Source organism: Phodopus roborovskii, unplaced genomic scaffold, assembly GCF_943737965.1.
Source record: "Phodopus roborovskii unplaced genomic scaffold, PHOROB, whole genome shotgun sequence".
Lineage (NCBI taxonomy): Eukaryota > Metazoa > Chordata > Mammalia > Rodentia > Cricetidae > Phodopus > Phodopus roborovskii.
The window spans coordinates 18,741,827-18,759,464 of record NW_026126540.1 but is presented as its reverse complement, the minus strand read 5'-3'; the positions used below and the strand labels follow the sequence as shown (position 1 = coordinate 18,759,464).

At 37.5% G+C, this 17,638-nt stretch overlaps 1 protein-coding gene across 7 annotated transcripts in view; it reads right to left on the bottom strand.

Moving 5' to 3' along the window:
• Fbxw7 (F-box and WD repeat domain containing 7) overlaps positions 1–17,638 on the bottom strand; it is a 159,137-nt gene that overhangs the window by 55,054 nt on the left and 86,445 nt on the right. For 6 of the 7 annotated variants that reach the window (XM_051199292.1, XM_051199293.1, XM_051199290.1 and 3 more), the window contains one exon: positions 16,975–17,550. In XM_051199292.1, coding sequence (XP_051055249.1) covers positions 16,975–17,481 — 507 coding nt within the window. In that variant the 5' untranslated portion in view covers positions 17,482–17,550. The remainder of the gene's footprint in view (positions 1–16,974; positions 17,551–17,638) is intronic. The other variant, XM_051199288.1, reaches the window with a different exon arrangement.

Below are 17,638 nucleotides of genomic sequence, written 5' to 3'. Positions count from 1 at the left end.
ATTATTTATAAAATAACATGATGGGTAATGATCACAATCATATGTCACTTTCCAACAAGGACATGCTTTAAGAAAAGCATGGTAGTGTGCAAATGGCATCAATCATCAACAAACATCCAGGGTTAGGATAGAGAAAAAGGCAGCAATAATGACACTGGAAATCTATCAACTGTTAAGGCTGGGGGTAGGGGGAGTTAAAACAGACAGCTCAGACCACCATGTTTATGGTCTCAGCAGCCTCTCTCAGGACTCTCAGAATAAATGCTGATATCCTAGTCTCAGCATCTCCGCTGAGGCTCACTTTACTCTCTAGAGTAAGACTGCTATTTCTGCTTATATAATATAACCCTCACTCATATTCTGTCTGTCTCCTTAGAACATCCCTCTTGCTAATGTATCCCCAGATATAATCACTACCTATTTTGCTAATATTACAATATAATTTTATACAAACTGAGATCTTTATTCTCAAGACAATTTGTTTCAGTGATAAATCTCTAAAAACAATTGGCCTTTCTAATTTTTTTGAAACCCCCCCAGAAAATATCATTTAAACTAAGTGATATTCAGTGCTAAAAATAAAGAAGAGAATATATTCTGTGAGTTTAGCATTAATTCTGCATCAAAAAAACTTATCAAATAGGTCAGTTGCAATTTAACTTTTACTTGAGCCACTGACTAACTAAATAGCAGCACATCAAACATTGTCTGTACTCACATTTACAACTGAAGGCCTCAGACTCTGGTAAAGCCACCTTGTTTACATGAGTGTACTTTTAAGAACTGGAGTCCCAGATCCAGCCCATCTATGCTTAAAGAACTGGGACTGGGAAAACTGGAAATGAACCTGGTTCCTAAAGAACTAAATAACTAGTATGAAAGAGAAATAGACTTTCCATGTTCCCATGAACACAGGAGAGAAAATGAACACTGTTGTCTATTAGAAACCAGTTTCAGAAGCACCAAGTGGTAGGTAGCATTCTAAACTCTTTTTAAAAATCAGTGAATAGCTGCCCTCAACTGGATAGTGCAGAGCACTGCAGCTCTAACAAACCTAACACTAAATGGAAGTGTGCCTAGCCAAGCCTTTAGAAAGATAATGTACTTCAGTGGTGATCAATGTGGGATATTAACTTCCCAGTGTCTGCGCTTTGAGGACCTCTTATTGCTGAAGCCATGTTCTTAATCAAGAATGGAAATGTGCAAAATACCAAACACTTCAACTATACAAACTCTTGAGAAAACTCTGATCAATCAAGGACACCACAGGACAGTGTATACATCATCATAACTGGTAACATACTATGCTGGAGCCAGTTCCACATGCTTAACTCTACAGGAAAGCCACAATCATTGAAAGACAGTGTGTATATGGCACCTCAACTGTAACACACAGAAAATGTTTTAAAGGGTGTCTTACCTGACCTAATCTAGCCTCAAATTCCTGGGCTGAAGCAATATTCTCTCAAGAGGATCCTCCTGCCTCAGCTTCTACGTAGGTAGGCCTACATTCATGTGCCATTGCACCAGCTCTAAGAAACTGATTTAATATCATGAGTTTTTCACACACACACACAAAGAGAATATTAACACCACTGGATCTTAGTATTATTCAATGCTTCTGTGAATTTAAGCCAAAAATGACTTAGTCCTTGGTGAAATAGACACTTCTAGATACTTAAAATTAATAGCACTAATAAAATGAAATAAGTCAAAATAACTATCCTTTTAATAGAGAACAAAGTATTGTGAACCACATTCTGGAATTTGTCATAAGATGTTACATTCTGTGCTGAATCGATTTTCAATCTTTTATACCATAGCATCAAAGAGGTAAGACTGTTACACTATTACCAACTAAGCAATTTATGCATGAAGATGAAAAAACTAAAACAACAGGAAACAGTCACAAACCAAGGATTTAAAATAAAAACATAACTTTGTGGTGTGCCCCATACACCCTTAGTATTCATAAAAATGAAATCCACTGGGAGAACTTTTTTTTTTTTTAATAAAAAGTTAAAGTCCCATCCAGAGTTAATTCTAGAGAAGTTCAAAAGAGCATGTAAATGCTCACAGTGCTCATATAAAGCTCACAAGGTCCAGTTACAGTTACTGGGCATTACAGCATGTGAACTAGTGGATCACAGTATTACTGAGTTTGCTGATAAGTTTTGTTATCTAAGCAGAAAGGACAATCCTAACCCCTAACCACTTAAGCCCACAGCAGCTTGAGTTCTGAAACAGCACACAGTTTATACAAGCAGTCCACAAATAGACTTGGTAGCTACACATTCATAAACTGAAAGCTGTACATGCATGTACACACACACATGCACACACACATCTCCCACATTAACACCTACATAGAGAGTATTTTAAAACCGGGGGAAAAAAAATCCCAGAATACTGGGTTGTATAAGGTATTGCAGCTGTTGTAATTCATATACTCAAGGTGGCTGCTTCAAATTCTACTGGAAATTCCCACTTATGTCCAAGCGATTGGCTGAAAATAAGTTATAAATTAAAAGTTGCCGTTTTACAGGTTCACCAAAGACCATTGGAAAACACAGATATTTACATTACAATTTGTAACAGTAGCAACTACAGTTATGAAGTAGCAACAAAAATAATTTTGTGGTTGGGGGGTCATCACAACATAAGGAACTAACTGTATCACACTGTATTAAATTGGAAGGTTGAGAACCACTGTCCAGGCTGAATTATCCAAAGTGAATGAATTTTAAACTCTACATTCATTGCCACTATGAACTGGGATCTTAGGCTGGCTGCTTAGCCACACTTCAGATTCCCCATGAGGAGCATGGGGAAGAAGATTGAGGGTGAAAGCTTTGCAATCTGGAGTGCATACTATGGCTTTATTAGTCTTATGCAGATGCCTCGTAATGCTGGATTATCAATTTAGTAAGCCTTCTTTTATTACAAGTTGGTGACTAGTAAAATTAGTTTCACAAAATATATTCAAGGGCCAGCAACATGTCTTAGTGGAGAAAGGTGTTTGCCACCAAGCCTGATCCCTGGGACCCACATGGAAGAAGGGGAGAACCATCTCTGACAGGTTATCCTCTGACCATGTACACCCGCCACCCCATAAATGAGCATGATTTTTTAAAGAAAAAAAACTTTAAAATAAGATACAACTGAATATAGCTCACTACTTCAATTCATTTGTGTATACTCTGCAAGAGCAGGCAGCTATGAGTGTGTAGTAGACAGTGTGGTGGAGCTACACACAAAGATAATATTTTAACCAGGAAGAAGTTACAAGGCAATGCAAACCCTTAAAAAATGAACAAAAAGATGAAATTCAAGAAGTTAACACTACAATAAATTGTATTTTTATTTCCTTCTCCTACCTACCAATGGCATACAAGGCATACAGATAGATGATAGCTGTACATATATTTCATTTCTAATGTAAGCTTTGGGTTGAATCTAAGACCTGTTAACTTCACAACAAATTTCTCATTTTTTTATTAGGAATTTAAAGAAATATTTGAGATCAAAAACTGAAGTCCAATTTTCAGATTAAGTTTTCTAAGTATCTCAGCAATGCCCCATATGAAGTCCTCTATGTCTATAACATAATTCACCTCATAATTTAGTTTAACTCCCATGTTCTGTGCTGGGTTACCCCAGCTGTTAAACTGGCCTTACACAGCTGCTCACTAAGAATTCAGCTGATGATTAATATAGCTATACCTTTAAGTCAACTATGACAAAAATGACATTGTAATTACAGGTATTTCAATCATGCAAGAACCCTAACTTCATGTGGTGACAGGGAGAAGCTGAAACAAGCTCATCTTTCACAGTTTTCAAAATAAATGTAGAAATCTACAGTCTGTCATTTAAATTACTTTTATAAGCAAGCATAAATAACTCATCAACCTTTCAGCTAAATATTATCTATAAATCATTTATTTCTCCTGCCAAAGTTCTAAAGACAATCTGTAGCCCAGGAAGTCAAATTAACCTGTGTGTGCGTGTGTGTACACCTTTAAAATGTAAATAAAAGAATTTAAGTATAGGACTATTTACTCTAAATAAAATGGTTTAAATATATTATCAATCTACAGAAATTATTTAGAGTTTCATTCCTGGATGAACTGATAGTCTCATAAATTTCAACATTAATTTTATAGCAGACATCTGAGTTTTCAATTCTTCAATAAATAAAACACTAATTGGCTATCAAAAAGATAAATTAATTTTTATAATCCCCCCACACACAGTGTGCTAGTACAGAAAGATCTTGGGAGTCAAGAGGAAGAAGTCAGAGGCTATGGAGTTGGATAAGTGTTTGCTATGCAAATGTGAGGACCCAGAATTCAATCCCCAGCAGCCATTTTTACATTTAAGGAGGGACCAAGCATCTAAAATCCTATTGCCCAACAGGAGAGAGGAGGGTCCTGGGGCTTGCTGGCTAGACAGTCTAGCAAAGTCCAGGTTCAGTGAGACACCTATCCATCTCCAGCCTCTACAAAGAAAAAGCAAGCAGGACGGAGAGCATAGATACATCCTACAGCATATACATTCCCAAAGACGATCACAATGGCGTTCCAGTCTAGGCACTTTTTACAGTAGGACCCTAATGCTGCTTACTCTGAAAGGGAGAGACCACATCCTCTTCACACTTAAATCTGCCAGACTTTTCTGTCCTTTAATCATCTTTAAACATTCTGTCCTTTAGAACATCATGTGACTGCCTAGGATGTTATTAAAAAGATTCAGCCTGCTTTCTGCACTGATGTTCTGTGGCCAAGTGACCCGAGGTCACGGAATAAAGCCCAAGGCAGCTCAGGTAAGAACATATAGGGACAAGGCCTGAAACTGCATGATGGGAAGCGTACTATTCAGCCTCCAGCTGACTCATACCCACAGCTTCACCCATGTTCCTCTCTAACTTGTACAAACAGACTGAATGTGTTATGTGCCAGTGGATAACAAACATAAGCAGAAACAAGGGCACCAAGTATACGGCTACGTTATGATATAGTACCTATACAGCCTTCACTGTAAAACGGCGCAAAACATTACGGTAACAATTTCCCACTTTGATAATATCTACTGAAAATGACCCATTTATTTACCAAGTCTCTGGCTATTTTCAAAATAAAACTTTAGAAAATGTTATGTAACACTTAGACTTGAATTTCAAGTTCACACTTTCATTTTTACTTCATGAAAATGCAAATGACCACAACACAAATCACCACCAAGTAGGAGACAGGTAAAAATAAAGAAAATAACTCGGTTTTAGGACCTGGACGTCCCAATCAAAAGGAATAGCCAATTGTGTCACTTAAGAAGAGGCTCCCAAGAAGCCCACATACCTTGCAGTTTCATTAGAATGTGAAAATGCAGTATTTTTGCCTATAAACTTTCCAAACATTTTAAATGTTGACAATAAATTTAAACGTGTTAAAAACATTTTATGAGACAACAGTTTACAATCTCTGTTGTTTCTGTCTGGAATAAAGAATCACAAAATAGTTTAAAATAAGCAAAAATATTATTAATAAGTAATTAATAGAATAAGGTCTCACTTTTCATCTAAGCCCCCTCTCCCCACCACACACACACACACACACACACACACACGCACACGCACAGACACATACACACACCGAACAGGGTGTCACTACATAGCTCTCAACAGCCAGGAATTCAGTAGATAAACAAGGCTGCCTACAAGAGAAGTGCTGGGATTAGAGAAACACCACCACAGACTGGCCTTTCCTATAGCAGGTAACAGAATGAAACAATAATCCTCAGAACTAACTTTAGCTGATAAATATTACAGACATACCTCAGCTATTCAAAACTAAGTTGGATGCCAACATACTTGTAAACTACAGGTAATTCATTGTCGAAAATTCTAAGTATGATGTAAACAAGCAGAACTAACACACAGGAGGTGAATAACTCCAAGCACTCCCCAAACTCAGCAGCACCTTCCCCACACCCCAGTCTTCACTGCCATCTTCCTTAGACAACCAGAAAACCAGATAATTGGAGCGTTTTGAAAGTAGAATATAGCTTAAAAGGTGTTTCTATTTGCAAAGCAGAAGTCATTTTAATGACATCAAGGACCACCCGAAAGAGGGCAAGATGCATCTGTCTAGAGTAGGATATTGTATCATTTTTAAACTTGGTGGTCACTAAAAACAAGTATTCATTCCTCTGCTCCTATTTCATAGTGAGAGGTTAAGCTCCCAACAGCTTGCTTACTGTCCTAACTACAGTACTCACTGTTAGGAGCAAGCCAGTTAGGGCTCTAGGACGGACAGCCAGGGAGTACACCAACAGTTTACAAAGCACATTCTTCCAAATGCGCCCTATGTACAGGTCATTTAACCTAACTGCAGCTACTGTTGCCTCTGTGTATAATCGATCTTCAGTGTGAATGTCTAGGCATGCCCTGTAGCTCAAAGCAGGAACTGGACCCGCAGATGTATCAAGTGGGTCATTCCTTAACTACTCCACTCACTGTCCCACAACACACAATCACCTCAAGAACATGCCTTTTCATCTCTTCTGAACATTTCCATTTAGTTTCAATATTTTCTTTTAAGTTTTTTTCCAAATTCCTTCTAGTTTAAGCATTAAGCAATTAATTACAGAAAGAGTACTTCATAGTTAGTGCTAACTAAACTTAAATAGCCTACAAGCTTAGAAACTAAAAATCAAGCTAGCTTAGCATACACTTGTAACTTTAAAATAATTGACAATCTGAAATATAATAAATTGATACCTACTGAAGATTCCCAAATTCTTGTCCTAGCTACCTTTCAAACTTCACTGAACCCCCTTAGTAACACTATGTGATAATTATTGCCAGCATTCTTAACATCACATACATAAAAATAAAAATATCAATAACAGTAATAACTTAGACCCTTGGCAGTTTAACACCTGGAAATAATCTCATTCAAAACAAAAACAGACCATATAGCACAGCTGTGGCTCTCAATGCTGTATTTCACCCATTTCTTATTAATGCTTATTTACTTGGTGAAAACTATTTTCATTTTGAAATGAGCAATAAACACCCACTGTTTTTCTATATATGATTTAGAAGGAAGGTAGCATGTAGGGAAACAAAGGCACTGAAAGGCTTTGTTAAAATTAGTAGCATGCAGACTATTAAGAAGAAGTCACAAAATGCCATTTGAAAACAAATGTTTAAAAAGACAAGCCTGGCATCTTCATCTCCTTGGGAGCATGTAGTCTCTGGAGAAGCAGGGCAGGCATTTCTCAAGTCAGATACTGGTCCCTCTTTTTACCTGCTTTATGTTTTTGGCCATTTAAGGATTTAACTGTCAGGGCTGGAGAGATAGCTAAGAGGTTAAGAGTACTGGATGTTCTTCCAGAGGACTCGGGTTCAATTCCCAGCAACCACGTGGCAGCTCACAACTGTCTATAACTTCAGTTCTAGACACCCTCACATAAACATACAAGTAGGCAAAACACCAAAGCACATAAAGTAAAAATAAAATTATAAGAAAAAAATTTAAGTTTCAGCAACATAATAAATTACTATAACTAATTTCATTACCCAAGCAAAAATTGTTTACTTGCCAGGCATAGTGGCACATACCTTTAATCCCAGTACTCAGGAGGCAGAGGCCTTACAAAGTGAGTTTCAGGACAGCCAGAGCCATTACACAGAAAAATCCTGTCTTGAACACCACCACCATCCCCGGGCAAAGTGTTTAGTTGTCCAAATCTCATATTAATCTGCCAAAACTAAGATTGTATGTGTTTTACAGAAAAATAGCAGTGATACAGAAAAACAGCAAGTACATGGCAAAAGCATATCAGTTGTAATCTTATTAGTTGTCAACAGCAGTATATTAGAGTTCTCTAGTGACGAAACTTACAGAACGAATCTCTCCCTCTTTGTGTGTACGCGCGTGTGTGCGTGCGTGCGTGCGTGTGTGTGTGTGCGTGCGCGCGTGTCCAGCCTCAAGCAAGATCGGGATCAAAGGCATGTTGTCTTTCTGCTTCAAAATCGGATCACAAGTGTGCCCATCATATCTAGATTATAATTCATTCCAGATATAGTCAAGTTGACAACCAGGAATAGCCATAATAAGCAGTAACTTTAATATTCATCAATATGCAAAGGATTAACTTGCCCATAGACTTGAGATCTTCCAAACCAAAAGTGCCAACTTATTCTAGTAAGTAAACTAAGGACATGGCCTAATAATAAAGTAACAACCCAAGGGGGGAGCTCAGGGGCTGCGGTGGTTTACATCTTTGATGGTGTCAGAGTCCCACCTTTCTCGGAAGGGGCTTCTACTGTGTTCACGATCCTCACCCATTTCTCAAAAACAGAGTGTGAACGCCGAGTAGTCAGAATGACCTATGTCCTCCAAATACACAATACAGAGACTGAGTGAAGTGTTCCAAATAAAAACACAACTAAGAAATGACAATTCTGAACTTTAACAAGTAGTAGTACACATTCCTAAGAGTATAAACAAACTGTTTGTGATCCTCTTCACAGTCATATTACTTACTCAGAGTCTAGAGATTGTGGTTCACCACCACCACCAAACTAAGAGAAAAAAGAAAATTCAATCGACTGCTAAGCAGTCTTCACTTCAAGAGGACTGGATGTTTATAGCCCACGTTAGTGCTAACACAAGAGGGACCTTCTTCTTTTGCACATATGCTAAGGAAGCCCAGAGCAACCAGTCATGGGAGGTCTTCTAAATTCAAGATTCTGTATAAATTCATGACAAGCTTTCGAAAACACACACCCTCCCAAAGCAAGTGAGTTTTGTACACATGGATACAATACACTGTATCTCATTTCATTATTAAGTAGTAAAATGAGAATATTCTAATTGCTTGCTTTAAAAAATACAAAAATATTATGGCAATGTATGTATGTATGTATGTATGTATGTATGTATGTATGTATGTATGTATGTATATAAAACTGCCCTAAATATTTATTCTAAATTGGGGCAAAAAATGATAGACAAGAGACAGGCAGACAATAATACATTTAAATACATGAAAACAAGTGCCATCAACAAGGTACTACATGGCCCTCTAGTGTTCAGTGAAGAAACTTAAATGATTATATATGTTCTACTGCTAAAATTCCTTTCTCCAATTAACTAATAACATTGCAAAATATATCAATGTATGACTCTTTAAAAACTGAACATTCCCATTTCTTTTGTGGCTGTTGTACTTTCTTTTGAATTACTATCTGTATGCTGAGTATACAGCAAAAGAATTCTAAAATGTAGGCTGGGAAGGCAGGGTAGAAGCAATGATGCTTCAACACAATTCCAACCAAATTCACAGTAGTTACTTTGCAGACACTGACTAACTGCTTCAACATTTATATGGAAAGGCAGAAGCCCTGAAAGAGCCAAGAACAAACTGGGAGACTGACATTATCCTACCTGATGTCTTCATAAACCAAGGAAATAGATAAATACAGCACACGAGGACCCAAAAAAGACGGATGTAAATGCAGTAATCAATGAAATGGACATCATTAAAATTAAGGAGTGTCTCTGAAAGGCACAATCAATAAATTTAAAAAAAAAAAAAGGCAAGCCACAAACAAGATGAAAATTCTTGTAAAAACACATCCGATAAATAACTTATTGAAAATGTGTAAAACTCTGAAAACAGCATTGTTGAAAAAACAATTTAATTTAAAAATGAGCAAAGACCTGAATAGATACCTCACCAAAGAAGATATATTTATGGTAAGTATGTACCTGAAAATATGTTCACTAGTATACACCACTGGAGAGATGCTGATGAACACAATGATGAAATGCAGTCCAGAGCACTGATGATGCCAAGCACCAGTAAGGACAGAACAGTCTCATTCCTTGCCGGTAAGAATGCAAAAACAACACAGTCAAAGGAAGACACTCTGGCAGTATCATATAAAAGAAAATCTACTGCTAAAATACTCCTCATTTGCAGCTTTGCTCACAGTTGCCAAACTCTGGAAAACCAAAATATTCTCTATTAGGTGGGTGGATAAGTAAACAGCACCCCATCCAGACAAAGGAATATTATCCAACCATAAAAATGAGTGAATTTTTAGGCCTTGAAAATGCATGAAAGAAATTTAACAAATGCTATTTAAAGCCCACACTAAAAGGACTACATACTATATGACTACAATTATATGACACTTTATAAAAAGGGATACTATGGAAACCATGAAAACATTGATGGTTGCCTGGGGTTGGGCGGGAGGAGACTGGATAGGCTGATCATGAAGATTTTTATGACAGTAGAAATACTTTATAAAAGACTAAACTGGTAAATATGTCATTCCATGTTTGTTTAAACCCACAAAGTACATAAGTGAAGCCTAATGTAAATGTGACTTCTGACTTGCCATTTGTAAAACATGTGCCATTCTAGTGAGGGGAGCTTATTATGGGGCATGATATGCATGGGTGTGGCTAAGAAGCATCTGGGAACTCTCTGTGCTCCCACTCAAAAGTCTTGTTAATTTTAAAAATTACAAAGAATAGCCAATGCAGGAAAGTCTCCCACAAAAACCACTTTCACAAGTCTGAAGGATCAGTTAAATAAGAATAATAGCTAATATTTACAGCAGAGTATGTCTGATAGGTGATAAATACCAGACAAAGTTGGCAGAAAAGCAATTTAACACAAACCCTAATAAACTTGCCATAGAAGCAGAGATTTAGGTGGGGTAACACTGGGGTCCTGAAAACAGATGTTAAGGTTTACAGGTGATTTCATAGCCTGTGGATCCCAAAATTAATGATATTTGTTTCACTGTATATTCCTGTTTTAAAGGAAGTACAACCTGGGACGAAACTGAAATCTCAGTTCAAATACCAGCTCTACTACTGACCTTATGACCCGGTGAACTATTCACATGTCATTTCAGACCTGAGGCTGACTACTAAAGATTACCATACGACTCAGCAAGAACATACACATACAGAATTTAGCAATGTTCCAAACAGAGGAAAGGGTTTAGACTAATAATAATAATAAATAGTAAATGGCTTATTACTGTGTGTGTGTGTGTTTGTTTGTTTGAGACAAGGCTTTTCCATGTTGCCCAGCCTGGTATTGAACTTGTGGGCTCAAACTTCATCCGAGTTCTGGGCACCCATGTGCATATGGAGCACACATGCAAACATAAATAAAAATGAATCTTTACAAACAGTCTCAAAGACAAGAAAACACAGCACCATGCTAGCCATCTTCCTCCAGCAATTGTCCTGGGTAGATTTTGCCAGAGCTCTGAGATGTGGGACCTGATCATATCCAGACACCAAAGCTGCCACCCTTTCCACTACACTCAGTGATGTTTTATGGTCCCATTTCTCTCCCTTCTTTAGGGGCATATGCCAGTTCTTGGTAGGGAAAACTTATTATCTAACCCTCTATTATGCATTATAAAAGTTATACAAAAGCCAAAATAAACTAAGTGGTTTCTAAAAGTTATTATCTTTTTTTTATTTTCAGGTACTAATAAATGCTTGCTAAAACAAGACTGAAAAATATATTTAAGAATACTAAGGTATGTATTAAATTAAAATATCCTGAATTCTGTGAGCTCATCTTCCTTAACCTCCCTAAAAAAAAAAAAAGTCCATGTAATTATACATATAAAGTAATCTGCTTCAGAAATATCTTGGGATAGCTCTGCTTGATACTAGCATATATTTCAGAAGTTTATGATCTGTACTGAAAATTTTAAAATTCCCCACTCTGTTTCTGTTTTTGAGATAGGATCTCATCAAGTAGATCAGGCTGCCCTAGAGAGATACCTACCTCCACTTCCCAAGTATTAGATAAGGTCACCTATTCTATAGGGAAAATGTCATTATTTACAGAGAAAGCTCTTAATTGAAATAATCCTTTCATTGCTTCCAGTAAGATACAGATTGAAACATCATCTGATTCACACACAGATGTAAAATGTACTTAGAGCAATTATAGTTTGAAACGATTTTAAAACTGTATTAACAGAAATTAGAAATTTACCATGAGTTGAAATTTACTTTGTCAATCAAAACACAAGCCTTGCAAGGCATTTGAACAGAAATTTAATAAAGACTGAAAAAGGTATAGATTCATTAACCAATTTTACTACAAGTAACAGCATATGCCTATTCATTGGCAAGATCTGTATTTATCTTTTTATTGAAGGCCAGTTTGCTAAGTTCAAATACCATAACTTTTGTCCATTAGTGGTGATATAATGAATGAACACCAAAGATCATGTATGTGTGTGTGTGCGCGCGTGTGTGTGCATGTGCATGGGTGTGCTTGTGGGTGTGTGGTGTGTGTGTGTGTATGTGCTGTAGAGAATGAATTGCATTTTAAGGGATAGATACAGACAAAACCAGGTCACAGCCCTATGTTTCAGAGTCAGAATCCAAGCTCAGGTACCATTCCCTGCATTAAGGGAACCCATCTTATGCCTCTGGCCTACCCCTTTCCCTGTTTCATCATCATTCTCACATTCTGAATCAAGTTAAGCCACATCCCACCATGTTTTCATTTCTTCTCATTCACAAGGCAAGGGCACAGCCCCTGAAGGGGCCATATATCTATATAAGAAACTCCCTCTGGAAATGCCTATACCTAACTGAATTTTAGACTTAGGGACAAAAGTAGGCCTTGGACTTTCTGAGGAGAAAGTCATTCTCTAGGGACTAACTTAACTTAGCTTCCCTTTAAATTTCAGCTGTTGGCAACTCCAAATCTAGTAGAGCCACTACACAACTGTTCCCTTGGTCCTTGTTCTAGCTGTCTTCAAACCTATAGTCTAAGGCCCTTCTCTCCCCAAGACTGCAGGCATATGTGACTAGACCCTGCTTAGGTTATACTACTTAGAGCCTAAAGATCTATTCAACATACTATTTTGCATATTTATTCTGTTATATGTAGTTATTATTGGAGGCAAATGGATAAAAACATATAATAGAAATAGAAAGACTCTAAGAATAAAGACGGGTAAAACAATCTGAGATAAGGAACGAAGCTCCAGACTGAAGCATCAGAAATGGCTACCCAAACACGCTTGTTTCCAAGCAAAGACCAGGAGGAAGATTTGACATCTGGTAGTCCCATTTGCTTTTCATGTTAGCTGAAAATGAGCTGATAAAAATAAAACATTAAGAGAGTTAACAATCTATATAAAAAATACTCCATGTCAAAGGTTCAATATGACCTAAGAATCTCTTGAAAAAAAAATACAAGAAAATTAAGATATTATAAGCTGTTAGCACAGTTAAAACCTGAAGAAACACTCAAAACTGGCAAAGTAAGCTAACTCTAGAAATTGGGGAAGACTATTCACACTGAGACAAACAGCTAGCATAGAATCCCTAGTTCAGAAGCATATTTGATGGACTCTTAGAGAGTAACCAGCCTCAAATTTCTTTTTCATGATCCATTCTTCCTCTTTCAACTTTAGACTTGAGGCCTCATAGCTTCAATAATGTCTTGTTAAACACCACAAGAAAAGCAGTTACCTGAGTTCTCAGGTGGTTCTAAGAGCAGCTTAGGTTGTTTCATAATACTAAACTCATCACACTTGGAAAGTACTGTTGTTACATTTTACCATAGAGGGCAGCATACCACTTGAAAAGAGAAAGGGTTCTTACGGGCAGATTAAGAATAAAATCTTTCGTTATTTACAATGTGGATGGGGACTGCACAGGTTTTTGTCAGATGGGGACCCAGTGCTGACAGGAACAATCCCCCATCCCCAATCCAGAAGCTATCTGAAACTGATAACAACATGCAAATGAAAAACTAGTTTTCTCCAACAGAGTCTCACTGGGGGAACAAACCCTCTTAACACAGCAGTAAATACACAAAAGAAATCAATGTTAACTGTGGGGGTTGTTTCTCTCATAATGTTGTGTCAGGGCATTTTCTTTCTTTTTACCTCACAGATTATATATGTATATATGAACATATATACATACACACACACATGTGCATATATATACATGTGTATATATAGAAATAGATGATATATATATATTATATAGATATATAGATATAGATATGCTTCCAGTTCTGTGTTTTTATGGTATTCCTATGTGTATGAATGTGTATGTCTCTGCGTCTTTACTCGTTTCTTATGCTTGGGCTCTTTTTCTTCTGTTTGCTTGTCTGTTTTGTCCTATTCTGGTTCATCTGTTTTTGTTTTATCTTGTTTTGTTATTTTTCTTTAGATTCCTGTTTGTTTTCTATGGAGAGCTAGAAAGGGTGACGATTTAAATGGGAAGAGAGGTGAAAATGATCCTGGAGAGTTGGGGGAGGGAAGCATAATCAGAATATATTGTATTGCGGGGGGGGGGGGAGAACTATTCTCATAAAAGAAACTAGAAAAAAAATCTAAACATGGAAAAAAAAAAAAACTAAAAACAATTGTGGTGTAGGGTGAACCATTTGGCTATAACCTCAATTTTCTCATCTGTCACAGGAATTTAATAAACATTACATCTTGTCTACCAAGAGCCTTGACTTTTAGTATTAGGGCAGCCTGGAATTTCTAATCTACACTGTTTACTGCTGTTAAGTTTCAAACTAATGGCAACTGGCTGAGGAACCTATTTAACACAAAGCTGGATTTGGCCACCAGGTTCTCCCAGCATCCCTCAGTCCCTACCTGTTACCAGGCATGGCTCCCATACCCTGCCCTCTAACCTGAACTCTCCAGCTCAGGGGCTGGGCTGCCCTCCCCCCAGAGATTCTTCCCAAAATTATCTTGACATTTTGGTTACCCACCCTTTTGTGCTTTTGAACTCCTGGCGGCTGCACCTGGTTTCCCTCTCCCATCTCCCTTCCCCTCATCTTCTCTCCACATGGCCCAGATCAGTCTGGTCATGTCCACTCTGGACTCTCCTAGATGTCCCTGTCCCTGCCTCTACCTATACTCTCCCATTTATCTACAATAAACTTTCTCCTCCATCAGACCTAGGAGCAGTCATGCCCTTTCCTTTCTTTTTTATTTTTCATTCAACTGTACATTCCCATGAAAACAAAACTTAATGGAAATGGAGTAGTATCTCTGGCACCATGAGAAGACACAGATTTCTGATAAAGAACAGAGACTGGTCCTACGACTAAGAGTTAATCCAAATAGGTCTGTCCATCACCCAGACAGAAATCACCTCAAAAGACTGTCAGTTTCAGAAACTTTAAGAAACAGTATACAAGTCTACATCAACACATTGGCTGGTTTGGTGGGTCCGTTGGCCATTGTTCACATTCATCATTTAAGGTACCCACTAATTGATCAAAACTGCTGTCTATCTTCTAGACTTAAAAACGGAAATCTTCAATCATCAAGAGTAGGAAATTATCCTTTTAATCGTTCCACTATATTCTAAAGCATAAACCAATGCAATATAGAACCTAACATTTTTCTCATTAATGTAGAAATGATGCAGGAATGATACATAAGTCTAGCTGCCTTCAGGTTGTTTTAGAGATTTCCACAAGGATATTTTAAAAGCAGACTGAGAAAGAATTGAAGAAATTTAAGTCTCTATTAACACTTCAAAGGGGGCGATGTTTTCTTTCTTTCAAAGAGTCTTGCTGTACTGTCCACCCCAGACACACACACACACTAGAGAGCACAGCTGACCTAAAATTAGCAACAATCCTCTTATGTCAAGTGTTGAGATTATTGATGTGTGTGCCACCACACCTGACTCTAAAGGATGATTTTCATTTCAAGTCTCTGTTCTTCTCAAAGGTCCAACTTTTAGGATCTGAATAAAACCGAATCCCAGGATATTGTTTATATAATTTCTTTTTTCTTTCTTTTATAAAGACCAGGGATTTAAAGGCCTCTAAAAATAAAGTACTGAGTTAGTACAAATTTCTCTTTATTTACCTTATTAAAATATTAAAAGGTTAGACATGTGATGTCTTCTCAATACAGCAAGGCAACTTTAAAAATGTCTTTAAAGACAGAGATAATGTCTTGTTGCCTTGACTCATAGTCTTCCTGTCCAGAGTGAGAATATTTTCTGAAGCTGTTACAGAAATGATGAAAGTGGGCAAAATCTAGTCAGTCCAGAGCAAAATCTTCCATACAGAGAGGGAGACAGTTAAATGAAAGAAAACAACTGTTTGATGCCATTCCCTTCCTAGGTCACAATAACAACTACATAAAGCAAGGTGTGACTAGGCTATGGACATTAGAGCCAGACAAGTTCGATGATTTTGCAAATTGAATTTTAAGCCAAATGTATCAGATACATCATTCCAGGTCAAACTGTATTGAAACAGATGTTGCTAAATTTTAACTTTTTATAGACAAAATTTAATGATTCATTATTAAATTTAAAAACCAGCAAATAAGGGGTAAAAGGATATCTACTACAGAAGGTGTTTGTTTTTACTTGTCTGTAAAACAAGTGAGCTATTACTCAAACACAATCCTCACAACAGTTTAACCCCTAAGGCTGTTTGTTCTACGTGGACATTCATGAGTCCCAGTTAATTTTTGAAAAATGAAGCACAATTATTTTCAGTGATTTCTAGTAACCTGAAGATTAGAGTAACTAACTCTGGTAAAGACACAGCCAGTGAATACAGTAGCTATTTTGCAAATAAAAAGTCTCCATTACTTGATTTACACATGTTCCAACCCTGCACACTCACACAAACCATTTCAGCAGCAAATCTGAAGCTGGTAAGTTTTTGTGGTAAGCAAGATCAATTTTCCCTGCTCATTTTGCAATCAGGTTGCCTTCTTAGTACTTCTATTTATAACACTGTCTGATGCCTTTAACAATCTAAAACTTACTTAATAAAGTTGTTATACATGTGAAGATAGTTAGCAATATTACAAAGACGACTATAAGAATTGTTTCATTACAATCAAAATAGCAATGTATGTACTGTGTCAGATGAATGGGTACTGAAGATACTCACTTTTGTTGTCTTTGTATAGAACGGGGAAGATAACTGGTGAATGGGCAGGTCCACAATACCACTACAGTTTGTGACATTGCTATTGTGCGTATGGTCATCTTCTCTGCTACTGTCATCAGACTGATCAAAATCATCACTCTCCTGGTCCATCTCCTCCTCCTCCTCTTCTTCCTCCTCCTCATCCTGTTCCCCAGCATGTTCTTCATCTTCCTCTTGCTCTTCCTGGTTTCCTGAAGAGTCCTCATCTACTGAGATAAAGCGGTTATTGTTTTCTTCCACTTGTCCTTGCTGGGAATCACTCTGGTCTGCAGGCCTAGGGTCTGCCCCCACAAGTTCACCATTCTGTGCAGTGTGCTCCTCCTCTTGGTGTCTCAGTTGCTGCTGTTGATCCTCCTCTACCACACGATTCATCTGTTCCTCATCTACCTGGCTTGAGGAAGCATTCCCTCTCAGAGAGCCTCCAGTTCGTCGTCTTTTGCTGCCCACAGAGAGCAGTTCCTGATTCATTTCCAAAAGCCAGCTTGCTACTTCTTGGACCTTGGCTAGACTATCAGAAGATGCAAAGTTTTTCACATTCTGTAGGAGGAAATGGGGGATAAACAAGGTTTGTACAATCTGTTGTCCTCTACTTTGGGGTCTAAGTCTACAGTCTAAGTACAATTAA